The sequence below is a fragment of the Nothoprocta perdicaria genome, unplaced genomic scaffold (genome assembly GCF_003342845.1).
Source record: "Nothoprocta perdicaria isolate Ctin4 unplaced genomic scaffold, notPer1 scaffold_72, whole genome shotgun sequence".
In the NCBI taxonomy this organism is placed as follows: Eukaryota; Metazoa; Chordata; class Aves; order Tinamiformes; family Tinamidae; genus Nothoprocta; species Nothoprocta perdicaria.
This window is the reverse complement of record NW_020455999.1, coordinates 1,374,170-1,387,671: the sequence shown is the minus strand read 5'-3', so window position 1 is coordinate 1,387,671 and position 13,502 is coordinate 1,374,170. Positions and strand designations below refer to the sequence as shown.

The 13,502-nt window shown below is 56.9% G+C and overlaps 1 protein-coding gene across 1 annotated transcript in view; it reads right to left on the bottom strand.

Moving 5' to 3' along the window:
* The window catches only part of AGRN (agrin), a 67,512-nt gene that overhangs the window by 25,277 nt on the left and 28,733 nt on the right, over window positions 1-13,502 (bottom strand). The window contains exons 3-6 of the mRNA XM_026051079.1: window positions 9,555-9,602; window positions 1,943-2,158; window positions 1,019-1,243; window positions 506-518 (exon numbers count right to left, since the gene is read on the bottom strand). Of these exons, the coding sequence (XP_025906864.1) occupies window positions 506-518; window positions 1,019-1,243; window positions 1,943-2,158; window positions 9,555-9,602 (502 nt within the window). The remainder of the gene's footprint in view (window positions 1-505; window positions 519-1,018; window positions 1,244-1,942; window positions 2,159-9,554; window positions 9,603-13,502) is intronic.

Sequence of the window (13,502 nt, the reverse complement as noted above, 5' to 3'; positions counted from 1 at the left end):
GCACGGGTCTGCGCGCGGGGGGACAGTGCGGCGGCGGCGTCAGGGCCGAGCGCTGCCCGGCAGCGCCGAGCCCGCCCCGGCCCTCGCCCAGCACAGAACCCTTGGGATCGGGTCATCCATGACCTTCACGGTCATCAACTCCGTAACGTCCTCAACACCATCCCTGCTACATCCCCTGGGTGCCTCATCTACACGTTTGCTCTCCCACAGACAACCAAGGCCATGTCACCTCCCTGGGGTCTCCACAATGGCCAGCAGCAACACAAGAAGATCTCAGGTGGCCTCAGCAGCCTGCAGGTAGTAGGATACTGCCCGGCCAGGACATGGAGACCACGTGAAAGACAGGAGAGGAGGCAGGTCCTCGGGCAGTTATTGCCTGGACTGTACGATGGGGATGCTCAAGAGCTGCTTCTTCACTTGCACTCCCTCCACACCACCTCCCCTCGTGTCCCCTGTGTCCCAAAGCCCCACAGCACGGCAGGGCGCAGGTCCAAATGCCGCTCACTTTCTGCTGTCTCCTACCACAGCGAGGCAGGGTTCATAGCAGTAGGGATGCTCCAAGCCTCCTCTCCGCCCTAGAAACCTGGAGCTTTCCTTCTTCCACACCTCCCACCTCCATGCTTCTTGCCCTACTTCAGTCTGAGCACTGGGAGCTAAAGCTTTTGCCAGTCTGCAGCCTGCCCAAACACATCCCCACGTGCCTCCCTCCAGGGAGCAATCTGGCACGTGTCCTGGCTGATCTAACGGGCTTCCTAACAGAGTCGCTTTAATTACAAGGATCCACTCACTCTTAATTACAAGGATCCACCACCAGCATTAGGCAAAGCGAAAGCCATGCTTGCAGCATTTGCCCTGCTGGGATCTGTGCCCATCAAGCTCCTTTAATGAGGAGCAACTTGCAAGATCTGGGGCACGTTTGGGTGCACGTTGCTTTCCCCAGCTCTTGCCATTCCCAGCTCGCCTGCTTTTCCAGGGAAAAATATTTGAAAGCAACCTTCCCGCGGGGACGGCAACTTACCGCAGGCGCCATCGAACTTCTTGAAGACGTTCTCCTGCTTGTCGCAGGCATGCTTGTTGAGGTGGCACTCGCTGCGGTAGTCCCTGCCGTCGCTGCCGCACACGGTGCTCTCGGGGACGCCGCTGCAGGAGGACGGGCAGACGCACTTGGCCGACTGCCCATCCGCACCACGCACGCACGTGCTGCCGAAGCTGCACGTCACCTCCGCGCAGGGGTCCTTTGAGCCTGCGGGGACACCAGCGCCATCAGTGATCACGCTCTCCCTTTCCCACCTGCTCCATCTCCACCAGCATCTCCACCACCCTTCCTGGCAGTCAGAGAAGGAACCTTTCCTTCTCTGGAGATCTTCCAAACCCGCCTGGATGCCACCCTGTGCCACGTGCTCTAGGTGACCCTGCTTGAGCAGGAAGGCTGGACTAGATGATCTCTACAGGTCCCTTCCAACCTCAACCATCCTGTGATCTTCCCTCGCACAAGCTCCTGGAGCACCTCGCGCTCCAGCAAACACGCAGAGGGTCCTTAAAACACCTCCTGCAAAACGTGATGAGAGGAAGAGCTCAAGGAGCAATTTCCTTGCTGACAGAGAAGGGCCGGCATTTACTTGCCAGCTTCTTTTTGTCACTTTGTGATTATTATTTGCAATAAAGCACTCGGCGCTCTCTCCCCGGCAGCGCGCGCCGCAGCAGGAGCGCAGAGCACAGATTCAGCACGAGCCAGAGCTCGGCGGGAGGGAAAGGTCAAGTTAATTTACACGGAGATGGGGGCACCGGGGTCTCATTTACAGAGCTCCTCGCTCGCAGCCAGCGAATGCGAGCCTGCAGAATTGCTCCCATCCATCCTGCAGCGGGAGGAGATGCCCTCCAGCAAGATCCCTCTTGCCCAGGGTCCCGTGCCCACGGGCGGCCTCCCAAACCTCGCACTCACCGCAGGGCCCCTTGCTGATGACTTTGATCCGCCTCTGCTGGTTGCACTGGGCTTTCTCCAGCTCGCACTCGTTGCTGTAGGTGGAGTAATCGGAGCCGCAGACGGGAGCCACGACGGCCGGACACGCCGTCTTCTTGCAGACGCAGGCGGCGCGGGCGGGCTCGGCGGCGCTGCGCTCGCACACGGCGCCGAAGCCGCACAGCATCCCTCGGCACGCTGCGCCACAAGCACACGGACACGCGGCTCAGCCCGAAGCACGCACACAGCTCCTGGTCACCGGCCACAGGGCCCGCACGGGCCAGCTCGGCGCCCGGATTGCTAACGGGAGAGGAAATCTTGCGCCCGGATTGCTAAGGGGAAAGGAAATCTTATACACGTTGCAGAGGGTCGGGGCTTGCAAACCCGACTATCTGCAGGTGCAACCCACGACCCAAAGCTTGCTTGCAAGCAAGACTCTTTTTGCACTTATTGCACCACCCGACCTCCCGGGCTGCAGGGCAGCTCTGTGCACACCCTGTATGGAGAAACACAGACTGACCCACGCAGCGACAGGGAGAGCAATCGGAGAAGGCAGAAATCAAGTGCTCGGCACTGGCTCATTTACACTTCAATTCGCAGGCACTCGCCTTGGACAGCCCTGAGATTTCCAGCTCCTACACACAGCAACAATGCGCTGCTAAGAGACTAATATCAAATGAAGAAAAGAACTCGCTCTCTCCCCTGCTCAATATCTAAAAGCAAATTATCATCTTTATGAAGTGCTCTGGATCATCTCTCCCACTCTTCCCACTGCTTCGCTTTCCCTCTCGCTCTGCTTTTTTTTTTCCCCTTTTTTTAATGCAGATGAGTGCTGAGATTAGGAGGTGCAGGGGCCAATAGCAAGTGAATTAACGCGAAATGCAGAAGGGGGTTTGCAGCCATTGCAAGCACAGACGCCCCTTCCCAGTGCCACCAGCATGCTTGGGCATCTCTGCAAAGGGAACCTATGGGCGAGCCCTTGGGGTGACCCTCACCCTTGAGCCCCGGCTCACGCTGCTGCAAAGGGATGGGGAGAAATGCAAAATGCAGCAGGGAAAAGCAGCACAGACAAGGCAACAACTCCAGTTTGGCTGGAAGGATGGATATGTGCTTTGCACAGAGCCTGGCAGCACACACAGAAAGCATCTTCCCAAAGAAGGGTTCCCAACACGAGCAACCGACCTAGTTTGCTCACACTGAAATCAAAGGCATTTTTCGCAGAGCCCAGTTCAAGGCAGCGCCGAGCACATCAGAAGTCCCATCCAATGCACTTGCTGCTATTTTAGGGCCCGTTTCCTTTTGGCTCTACTCATGCATCACTGTCATCCTGCCTTCGCTCCCTGCTGTCTATATTTCTCTTTGCAGAGCCGATAACAGTCTGCAGGAACAAGCTGGCTAACCAGCCAGGCAAAAGCTCTACATATCAGACCCGACTTCCGAAGGAGCAAAGATTGAGGCATTACCAAGGATTTTGATGCTTCTTGAAGAAACTTTAAGAATTATTTCCTAAGACTCAAAATACTCTAGAATTCCAGGGGCAAGAGAGCAGTGGCTCTCCTGAAAGGCAGCGCTATTGCTTACCCTAACGAGACCCAGCAAATAAATTACAGAAGCGACTATGGAAACACTTCCCTGTCCTGTCAGTGGTGCCCAACTCACCAGCCAGTTCTCTACTTCAATATTCTCCATTTACAAATAAATAAATATATAAATAAAAAGAGTTGATAATAATCAATAGTCCCCGATATCAGTAGGTAAATAGCTGGATGGGAGCAAAAGGGAATTAATAATACGCAGGCGTTGTCAAGTGCTTGCAGATCTGGAGGTGAAGAGCTCTATCTAATAAGCCCCAAGCATTCGCACTCCATTTGTGATTATTGTTATTAAAGCGGAGAAACCCTTTAGGACTTTAATGGCAAAATTGCTCTTTTCCTGTGCACAGGAACATCTGGAGCAGCTTGCACACATCCAGCCCTTGGCACCAAGCATCCCAAACCACGGCATCGTCTTGGCACTGCCTAGATAGCCCTGGAGGAGGGGGAGATGCCTGGAAAACCCATGGAATAATCCCACCCATGTGTTCCCTTCCCCAGGCAGGTTTCTCAGCACAGACGGAGAAAAACAATCAGAAAAGGCCAGCGGGAAGCTTGATTAAAAGTCACGGTGGGGAGATGGGGCAGGGTTTTTTTTACTGTTCTCATGGCTTAAAGCAGCTCTGATGACAGCAAAGGGGTAGCAGAGAGGAAAGACTAACTGTGTGCAATATAAGTGCAGCCAAGGATTCCTGCAGCAAGGAATGCGGGCAGCAGAAGGGGAGGAAAAGGGGGATTTCGCCAGTAGGGCACACGGGTAGGTTAGGGCAAACCAAACCCCCAAACTGCTGGTAAATGAACCAAAACCATGAACATCATCACGTGGCCCCAAAGGTTCTTTCTGATGGGGGACAGGGAAGTGAGAAAGGCTCCGAATTCCTGGTGCAGGGCCAGGACATCCTCCTTTGAGCTCTTCTCCACGTCATGCACCACCCAAGGGATCCTGCAAGACACGGGGCTCATGCAGCTCAAGGGACAGCTCTGCCACCAGAAACACGCTGACTATACACTACGTGCAACGTCACCTCTGCTATAGGTGAGGACATTGAAGGATAATATTAATTTAAAGGGGCATTGGAGTGGCTGAGCCCGTGGCAACCACGCTGAGCAGGAAGAAGTTGCACCGGGTTAATTCTTCACCCTCGTTAATAGGAAGAACCTGACATTAAAGAACGAGGGTGCCCAGGCCAGATGTGCGAGAGCGCAGCTTTTAACACCAACGCTAACCGTTTAAAACCTTCTTTTCCTCTGGAAAGCAGCGGGGGCTCCTCTTCTTCAGCCCTTTAAAAGCAAATAAAGCACGGGGGCAGCAGTGGGAAAAAGCTGCCATCGCCTGATACATATTTCACCTCCCCAAAGCACGTTGGCAGCCACCAAGCTGAGCGCTCCCCACGGACCAGCGGGACATAACGTGTCCAAAGCAGGGGCTCCAGCCTGGTTTTTGGAGCAAGGAACGCACGAGCAAACCCACCCTGCTGCCGCCCGACATACGAGGAGCTTTTGGGGTGAAAAGCGGCGGAGAACAGGCGAGATGCAGCAGAGAAAGGCTCTGGAGGGCGGCACGCGGCGCCGGGGAGGATGGAGGAGGGGGACAGCAAAGGGCACCATTAATTGTGCATGAGCGCGAGGTGCACGTTGCCACGGCAACCAGCCCCGCCGTGCACGCGGGCTCCCCTCCTTGGACCACCCCCCCATCACCATCATCATCATCATCAATATTAATTAATCCCCGCTGCGACGCGGGAGAGCTCCTGGCCACACCAGGCATCCCGGGGAGCCACAGGGAAGGGAAGCAGCGGTTCCCCCTTGCCCATGGGAATAGCGCACACCTTTCATCTTCTTATTCCTGGCTGCAGAGGCGGAAATTTGCCCCAAAATGTGCTATTGCACAACCACCGTCTCCACAGCCACAAGAACTTAAGTCCCCAGAACACACACTGCTTTCCAGATGGCATCTTCCAAGGATGGGAGACAACAGGGAAAACAACAGGATCAAACATCCAGTTGGGAACCTCTGTGCTGCTCCCAGTTCTCTGAGCATCTCTCTTGGCACGCATCTCTTGCCACGCATCACAGGGATCTCCAGGAAAGCAGGTGTCTCCTCCTGGAGTAGCTCAGCCCGCTCAAGCCCTGCAAGCAGCAGGCCCTGCAACACACTGGGCAGACCAAGGAGGAGTGGGAAGAGCTGACTTCATGTTTCCATAATTAAATGAGGGGGAAAGGAGGGGAAAGAGAAGCGTTGAGCAGTTGGAAGATCTAAAAGCAAACGCGTGTGCAGGCGGTGAGCAAGGTGAGGGCAGAGCAGGGAGGAGTTTAAGGCATCTTGTTCTCTGGATAGGAAACATCAAAGTCACTCTTGCAAATCACGCATCTGAAAAGATGGATGGGAGGATCCTTATCAGACATGGGAGAAGGCTGGAAAACGCACCCTAGGGCAGAGGCGGACAAGAAGATGAGCTCAACAGCCCAGACCCTTCCCGAGATGCAGCAGAGACGGCGCGAGGGTTACAGCACACCCAAAAGCAGCATCCAAATGTCTAAGCTCATTTGCTGCCCTTTCCCAGGCACTCACGGCACCAGGCTCCGACAAGCCCTTCTGCAAGCTCTGCCTGCACTCTTCCAAAGGGAACACCTTAATATTCCTACCACCCATCTACCCCTTCTCCACACGCAAGCCCTATCACATGAACGGGTATAAATCGATCCCCAAGAGAAGGCTCAATGCTCACTATAAGGCGAGAAAAAAAATAAAAAGGGAAAGAACACTCTCAAGAGATCAACAGTGGTGCCTGATAACTGCAGCTCCCTTAAGCTCAGCTTTTTGAAGAGTTTTATTTAGCACCTCCTCGTGTAATTAAAAGGGAGCAGCTGGGCAAAGAAAGGACAAGGCTACCCAGGAGCCTGCAGTAAAGTGTAACCCTGCCCAAGCAGTGATTTTTTTGGCTGCACGATGTGTGACAGCATTGCCACCATGCCTTGTCACCCCGAGGGTTGCACAGCAAAGATGCACATGGGTTTCTTTAGCAACCAAGGAAAGGCGGCGAGTCCAGCTCTTTATAATGGGGAAAATGGGAAAAAATGCAATTCCAGGTTAATTGCAGACAGCAATCGCACAGTCCTCGGGAAGCAGGGAGGTAAAAAGAAAGCAGAAAGGAAAGCATCTCCTTCACGTGGTCCTATCTTTCCTTGAGAGATGTCCCCGACACACGGGAGGTCACAGCAGCCACCGGGGACTGCGAGGAGCATCAGCCGGGCTTAGCGTCAGCGCCGCTGTCTGACATTTATTGTGACGGGAGGGACACTGTGGGCTGAGGCCTTAAGTGAGATGGATTGGGGCGAGGAGGATCGCATTTCCCCACGGAGCTGCTGCAAGTCACTGCCTCCCGAAGAGCAAGTGCAGGCAGGAGGTTAGCAAGAGCAGCTGTGGGAAAAGGCAGGAAGCTGATAAATACATCTGTGTGCAGGAAAAAAAGAGTATTTCTAATGGAGACCAGCCCCTCCACGGAGCCTGGGGTCCGGATTCATTTTGCAGGACCCAAGAGAGGAAGAGGCTGGGGTCAGCGGCTGAAGCTCGTGGCTGTTCCAGTCCCACCACGCAGAAAGGGAACCGAATTGAAGAACTTGTGTTATTTTAAGCTCTATTTCAGGTCTTCCTTCCTAGTGCAACGGAGTGATTCCTCACTACCAGGGGCAGTTCCTCACCCAGCATCACGCGTGTCCTCTGCAGGGTCAGCTTTCCTGCACGAGAGACCTGCTCATCCCCATGGACACAGGTGCTCCGTGGGCAGCCGCGGCTGCCCCGCAAGGTTAAGCATCTTATGCGACTTCTAAGCCCTAGACAATTTATTTCCTCCCCCTTTACATCTGTGCCAACGTGCTGCGGCCGGCGGAAGCGGCTCATCAGAAGGATGGGACTTTAACTAAATGAGAAGCAAGAGCAAGAGCGCTGACTTGTCACCGACGGGTGCTCACAGCCAGGGCCCACAAGGATGGGAATCACCTCCCGTGCTGCCAGGTGGGGCTGCTCCCATCCCTGCTGCCCCCACGGCCCCTCTGTGCCCCGGCTTCACCTCTGCAGCAGGTAAGACTCAGTAGAGGGCAACAGCCAGGTCATGAGGTCCATGAAGCTCCTCAGCGACCAACACGGCTCACAGACCCAGCCCAGCCCTCCCCAGGACTTGGAAAGGTTGGAGTTTTCTGAAAAACGTCTCATCTCCCCCACCTGACTCCAATAAGAGATGCTGCAAACAAAGAGAAGGCAAACCGGGCATTGCATGGACTTCATGGATGTGTCCCCCCAAACCCTCCTCCCATCTCGCTTTCCGTGCAGGGAACCAAGAGGAGAATCCCGCTCTGCCTGCCCCTGCCAAGCCCAAATCCAGGGTGCTCCTGCCCTGAGGTCGGGGGGCTGCAGCAGAGCCAACATCCACCCACTCCCAAATTCCTTACAGACGCTCCAGAACTTGTCCAAAACACAGGAGGGCAAAGGAGAACTGACCAGCTAAGATGCTCGGACCATGTCCTCAACTGGGAAAATGATGGAGCCTTCACAAGAACAAAGCGCTTAAAACATCCAAGCCTTAAGATGTTCAACAGAGCTTAGCAAAGCCTGCCCCAGCTGCAGGAATGCCAGCGGCATCGGGAATTTGGGAAAGAATGGTAGGTTTACAGCATTAAATGGCCCTGTTTTGAAATGAAGCAGAGACCATGCCATAAATCTGTGGGTGAAGAGCTTGCTAGGCTAAAATGGGCATCTAACACGAAGGAAGATGAAAACAGCACACGGGTACTAACCAGGGACCTCTCCCTGCTGCCTCGGCAAGTTCTGCAGCTCCAGCATCACCCAAGTGCCTTCACACGCAGGACGGGGGCCTGGCAGAACAGATGCTGAAGGTGCGGAGAGCAGCTTCCTTCAAAAGGAAACGGAGCTTTGGCGTTTCCAGGGCAGAAGATGGCTTGTTTTCTGGCTTTGCATCACCATATGGAAAGTTCCTGCCCCAAAAAACTTCCCAAGGAAGTTCTGGGCTTTTTCAAGGGGAACTCGCACCATTTCAGGGGTGCAAAAGGAGGCCCGTGGTCTGGTGAGCCCCCAAGGGCGCTGCTTTTCGAGCTCCTCTCTGCGGGCACTAGAGATCTCCCAGAATATGTCATCTGCATGGGCTGGGCTGCTAATATTTTGGAGCCCTAAGCTAGAAAATACACCTACGTTTGCTTTTATTTTTGCATTAGATGCCTTCTCTGGTCCAATTTTAGATTAATCACATTTTATCTTGCATCCATTTCTCCCCCGCCTCCCTCCCCACCCCCATCAGAGAAAAAGAAAGAAAGAATCGTGTTATTAATTGGCTGCAGTTTTCTCCTAGGTTCTTATCTGAGCACAGGAAGGCAGGCAGGACATGAAGGAAGGTGACTGAACCGCCTGCCAGTGCAGAAAGGGGATTTTAAGCCTGACCTTCAGAAGAAACAAGGCTCCTAGGGTGACGTTATCTGAGCACGCGCTCCTGCACCCAACAGCTTTTCGGCTGCTGCTAATGTTCAGAGCAGTGTGGCCTCCAAAACAGAGTCCCTGCAACTCTACGAAACCCAAAGACCTTCGTGAAGCTCTGGTTTGGAGAAAAGGTGCATTGAGATCAGACATCGGGGAAGCCAAAGCTGGGAGAGATGCTGGCAATGCCCCAGGTCCAGGGAAAGGTGCAAATCCATAGGAAATGCCACCCTGCTATGGACTATGGAATAAAGCCTCCATAAATAATGCAGTTAATGGACTAAAAAGCCCATCTGCTGGGGATAAGAGCGCAAACGCACCCATCCAGGAGCTGCTCAGCCCATGCCCATTGCATGGGCATCACCCATCGCCTTCCAAGGATCTTCCCCTGCCCGGACTCAGTGCCACCCACCACGTGCCACCCTCCTGCATCCCTGCGGGGAGGCTTGGAAGCGATTTGCTTCCGAGTGCATCCCGAGCACAGGAAGCTCCAGCAAGCGGGAATTCGGGTACTCACCATCTCGCGGGGTTGGCGGCGTCTGGGTGAAATAACTATTGGGCTTGTCTGCAAAGAAACAAGAGAAGACACAGGTTTGAAGGCTCCTCTCCTGCTCCTCCTCCCCGACACCCACTGCTCCCTCGTGGCTTTGGGGACATCAGCTCAGCGTGTCCCCTATCCGAGCAGGAAGCATCCTGACACCAGTGTCACATTTTGCCCTCCCTGTCCCCCACCAACTACTAAGTGAAGCTGCAGTAGATGACAAACCTTCTTACCAGCCAGTCTTTCCCTTCCACTGCAGTGCCCTACCCCAGCACTGCTTTTTAAATGCATTCCTTTGTTTCTTTAACCGGTTTTATGGAGTTTTTTGCGGCACACAGCCCCCTTATGCCTCCCAAACACTTTTCTCACTGCAGGCACCTGGCATCTCCTGGCCCAGGAGCCCAAGGATAGCCCTGCATGACGGAGCCCGGCTCCACAGCATGCCTGAAAAAGCTGCTCCGTGGGAGCACGACCACCTGAGCAAGGAGTGGCAGCACACGGATAAACCCACTCCCACGCGTGCCATCTGCTCGGGCGCGCTGCAAAGCGGATCAGCAGGGTTTGCCTGCGATAAAGCAGCAGCAGGAGCCTGGGAGAGAGGAGAGCTCCCGGCAGAGGAGAGCAGGTTTCTCCTGGTCCCACCAGGAGCATCTCCCGCGCTCAGACCTGGAGCGGCCGGAGGGAAGAGGCTGAGCATCCCAGCCGGGATGCAGGAGCCCGCGGGGAGCCGGGACGCGCTGCCCGGCTCCATGCCCTTGCTCTCCGTGTCCCGCGGCCAGGGCAAACCTACAGTTATTGAGGAAGAGGAGCACGGCAAAGCCCAGCGTGGAGGTGGCCAGCAGGATGAGGCAGATGTTGCAGGGGATCATGAAGTAGCGCACCACCAAGGACACCTTGTGCTGGTAGAGCCGGTCCCGCTCCAGGGCGCCCGGTGCCATGGGGTACTGGCAAGCGGTCATGCTTGGCCGGCACGCCGCGGGATCCACGTGGATGCTCCCGCTCCGCTCTCTCTTTGGCAGCCACCGGAGCTACGTTTTTCCCGAGGTTCCCATGCTCCGCTAGCAGCGCTGGCCGGAGGGGCTGTCAGGAGCCAGAGTTTGTGGCCACATGTGCCACCTCAGAGCCCCAGCACGGGCATCCGGGCTGCTCCAGAGAGGCAGCACCGGCTCCTTTCGCAGCCGGGGATGTGCAGAGCCCCAGCTGCCAACAAGCTGAATAATTCCAAGGAAAAGTGCAGGGAACTCGAGCGTAGCCTGGCTGAGGACGAGTCCCTGGAGTGGGGAGCGCAGGGTCGGATGCTCCAGGAACTATCCAGGTGGAGAAGGCGCTGGATGGCTGGTGCCCTCCGGCGAGCCGGGGCGATGCTCACATTCCCAGCCTGCCTCCTCCTCCTCTTCCTCGAGCTGTGCCGGTGGGGAGGAAGCGCCAGGAGCGGCGCGGTGGCCGGGCCGGGCAAGCTGCCCTCCTCACGCCGCTCGGACATGCCAGTCCTTGCGAGGTAGATGCCGGCTCCTCGCCCAGGCCGGCATGGGGGCAGCGCCCGCGGGATGCTCGGAGACGCGGCTCCCACGCCGGGATTCTCCCGGGCGCGGTGGAAGGGTTGCGCAGCGCCGAACAATGAAGGAATAATAATAATAAAAAAAAAAACCCACAGCCAGAGCAATCGTGTCACCTGGTGCCACCGCGATGCTCCACCTGCTCCACGCTCCCCATGGAGCCCCCGGCACTCCACAGGCAGCGGTGGCCTCGGCCACGGGGCGCGCACGGTCCTCGCGTCCCCAACCCGGCACGGGCAGCCGGTCGGTCCCAGGGAGCAGCGACGATCCCTCACGCGCGGTCCCGGCGCCAACAAAGGAGGCGAGACGGGAAGAAGGGAAGGAGAAGAGGCGGCAGCGGAGGAGGTGCCGGCAGCCGCGGCCACCAGGATCCGGCACCGGGCGGGACGCGGCGCCGTCCCCGGCTCAGACAAAGGGGCTCTGCATCCCACTCCGCCCTGGCTCCTGCGGGGACCCCCCGCGGGCAGGAGCACAAAGGGGCAGGGGGGGACGGGCGGTGCGCGCGCGCGGCTCCCGTCGCCCCCCGGCCGCTCCGGAGCCGCGGACACCTGTGCGCATCCTGCTCGGCCGGAGCTGGGGCGGGGGCTGCTGGGATAATCCGCTCGCTTCCTCCCTCACGTTCCCAGGGAAAGCGCAGGGAAGGAGGGAGAAAAAAAAAATCCCTCTCCCCTCCTCCTCCTCTTTGCCTTTTCATTCGTGAGCTGAAGATATCGGGAGAGGCGGGGACTGCGCTGTCAAAACGCGTTACGCCTCCCGCTAAGCATCTCAGCCAAGCGCCTGGGCAGCGCGGCTGCCCCGCGCCCCCTGCCCTGCCCTGCAAGGGGCTCCCGGGGCTCTTCTGCCCCTCTTCCTCCTGGAATGCTGTCCCGGAGAGCACCTGGAACAGCAGCAGCGCATGCCTCCCACGCGCCCTGTTACCCAAGAACCTACAGACATCGCAGCAGAGCTGGAGAAACAGCACCCAAAAGGGCCTGGACGCAGGAGAAACAGAGACCCCCGCTCCATCCCAACCGGGCATCCTGGTGGCCTCAGGTCCGAGCAGAGCACGGAAGGGTCCCCAAACACATCCCACGCCTACAGAGAGGTCCTGCAGAACGGATGCACCAGGGAAAGCCCGTGGTGCGGACACAGGGAAACCAACCCCACGGGAGGAACTCGCTGTAAATTCCTCCTGCCTCTCGCTGGGGGGGTTTGCAGCAGGTCGCCAGGCCCAGCAGCAGCAGGTCCTTAGCAGGACACGTCCTGCACTGCAGGTTCCTCGCATCACAACCTCCCCTCCAGCTCCACCACCGAGATCACCGTCCCTCTCTGCCGGACACCCCGGCCGGGCTACGTCCTGAGCATCCCAGAGACGCGGCTCGCCAAGAGCATCCCAGGGAAAAACAGAGAGGGAAGGAAAGGAATCCAAGGTGCATCCCTGCTCCAATGAGCCCTGCACGGAGGTGGCTCCCTGAGCACAGGGATGAGGGGAGCAAGAGACAACCAGTCACCACATCCCACGTGGCGGAGGAAGGGATGGGGGTCACCAGATCCCATTACCACCCTGGGATGCAGCTGCTGTTCTTTTGCTTTTTCCTTTGGAGGAAGACAGTATTTTTGAGCACGTTCACATGCCACCAAGCTGATCTTCCCAAATGAAAGTTTAAGGCGTTAGGGCCTCCACGTGGTCAACGAGCACTTCCAGTCAGGTGCTGCTAACGGGTTTGGTCCTCGCCTGCCAGGAAACCACCGAAAAGGCTGAAATCCAGAAATATTCCTGGAGTTGATTGACAGCTGTCAATCTCCCCTCCTCACAGAACCCCCCTGCCCTTGCCCGGCTGCCTCCCACCTGCCTCCCAGCTCTAATCCCGTTAGCAAGGAGCTAATTGGGATTTATCTGACAGCACCCAGTGCCTGCAGAGCCATTTTGCAACTGCCTCCCAGGGGAGGAGGAGGAGGAGGGAGCGGAGAAGGCTCTAACAGGCTCTTCCCCATCCTCTCCTGCAGTTTTACGGGCTAATTACCAGCAGCAGCAAAAGGAGAGGGAGAAAGCAGGGATTTTAATTATTTCATTTACCAGTTGGCAGGACCCAGCTCAGCTCCTGCTGGGAAGCGCCTTGGAAATAAAGGGATTTTCAGCCCTCCTCAGAGCACATAGGGGAGAGGCAGGAAAACGCGAGCAGGACCGGGAGGGAAGCGCGTCGCTAATTTGCGCCATTCCTCATTAGCAGGCCCGCTGCTAATTTGCAGCGTTCCTCGTGAAGGAAGGTGGTGCAGGAGGAGGATGCGCAGGGTCCGCGTCCCGCGCGGTCCCGCACTGCCACCTGCCGCTGCGGCGAGCGCCGTGCCGCCAAAGCCGGGACACCGGGAACGCCGGGCGGGATCACGG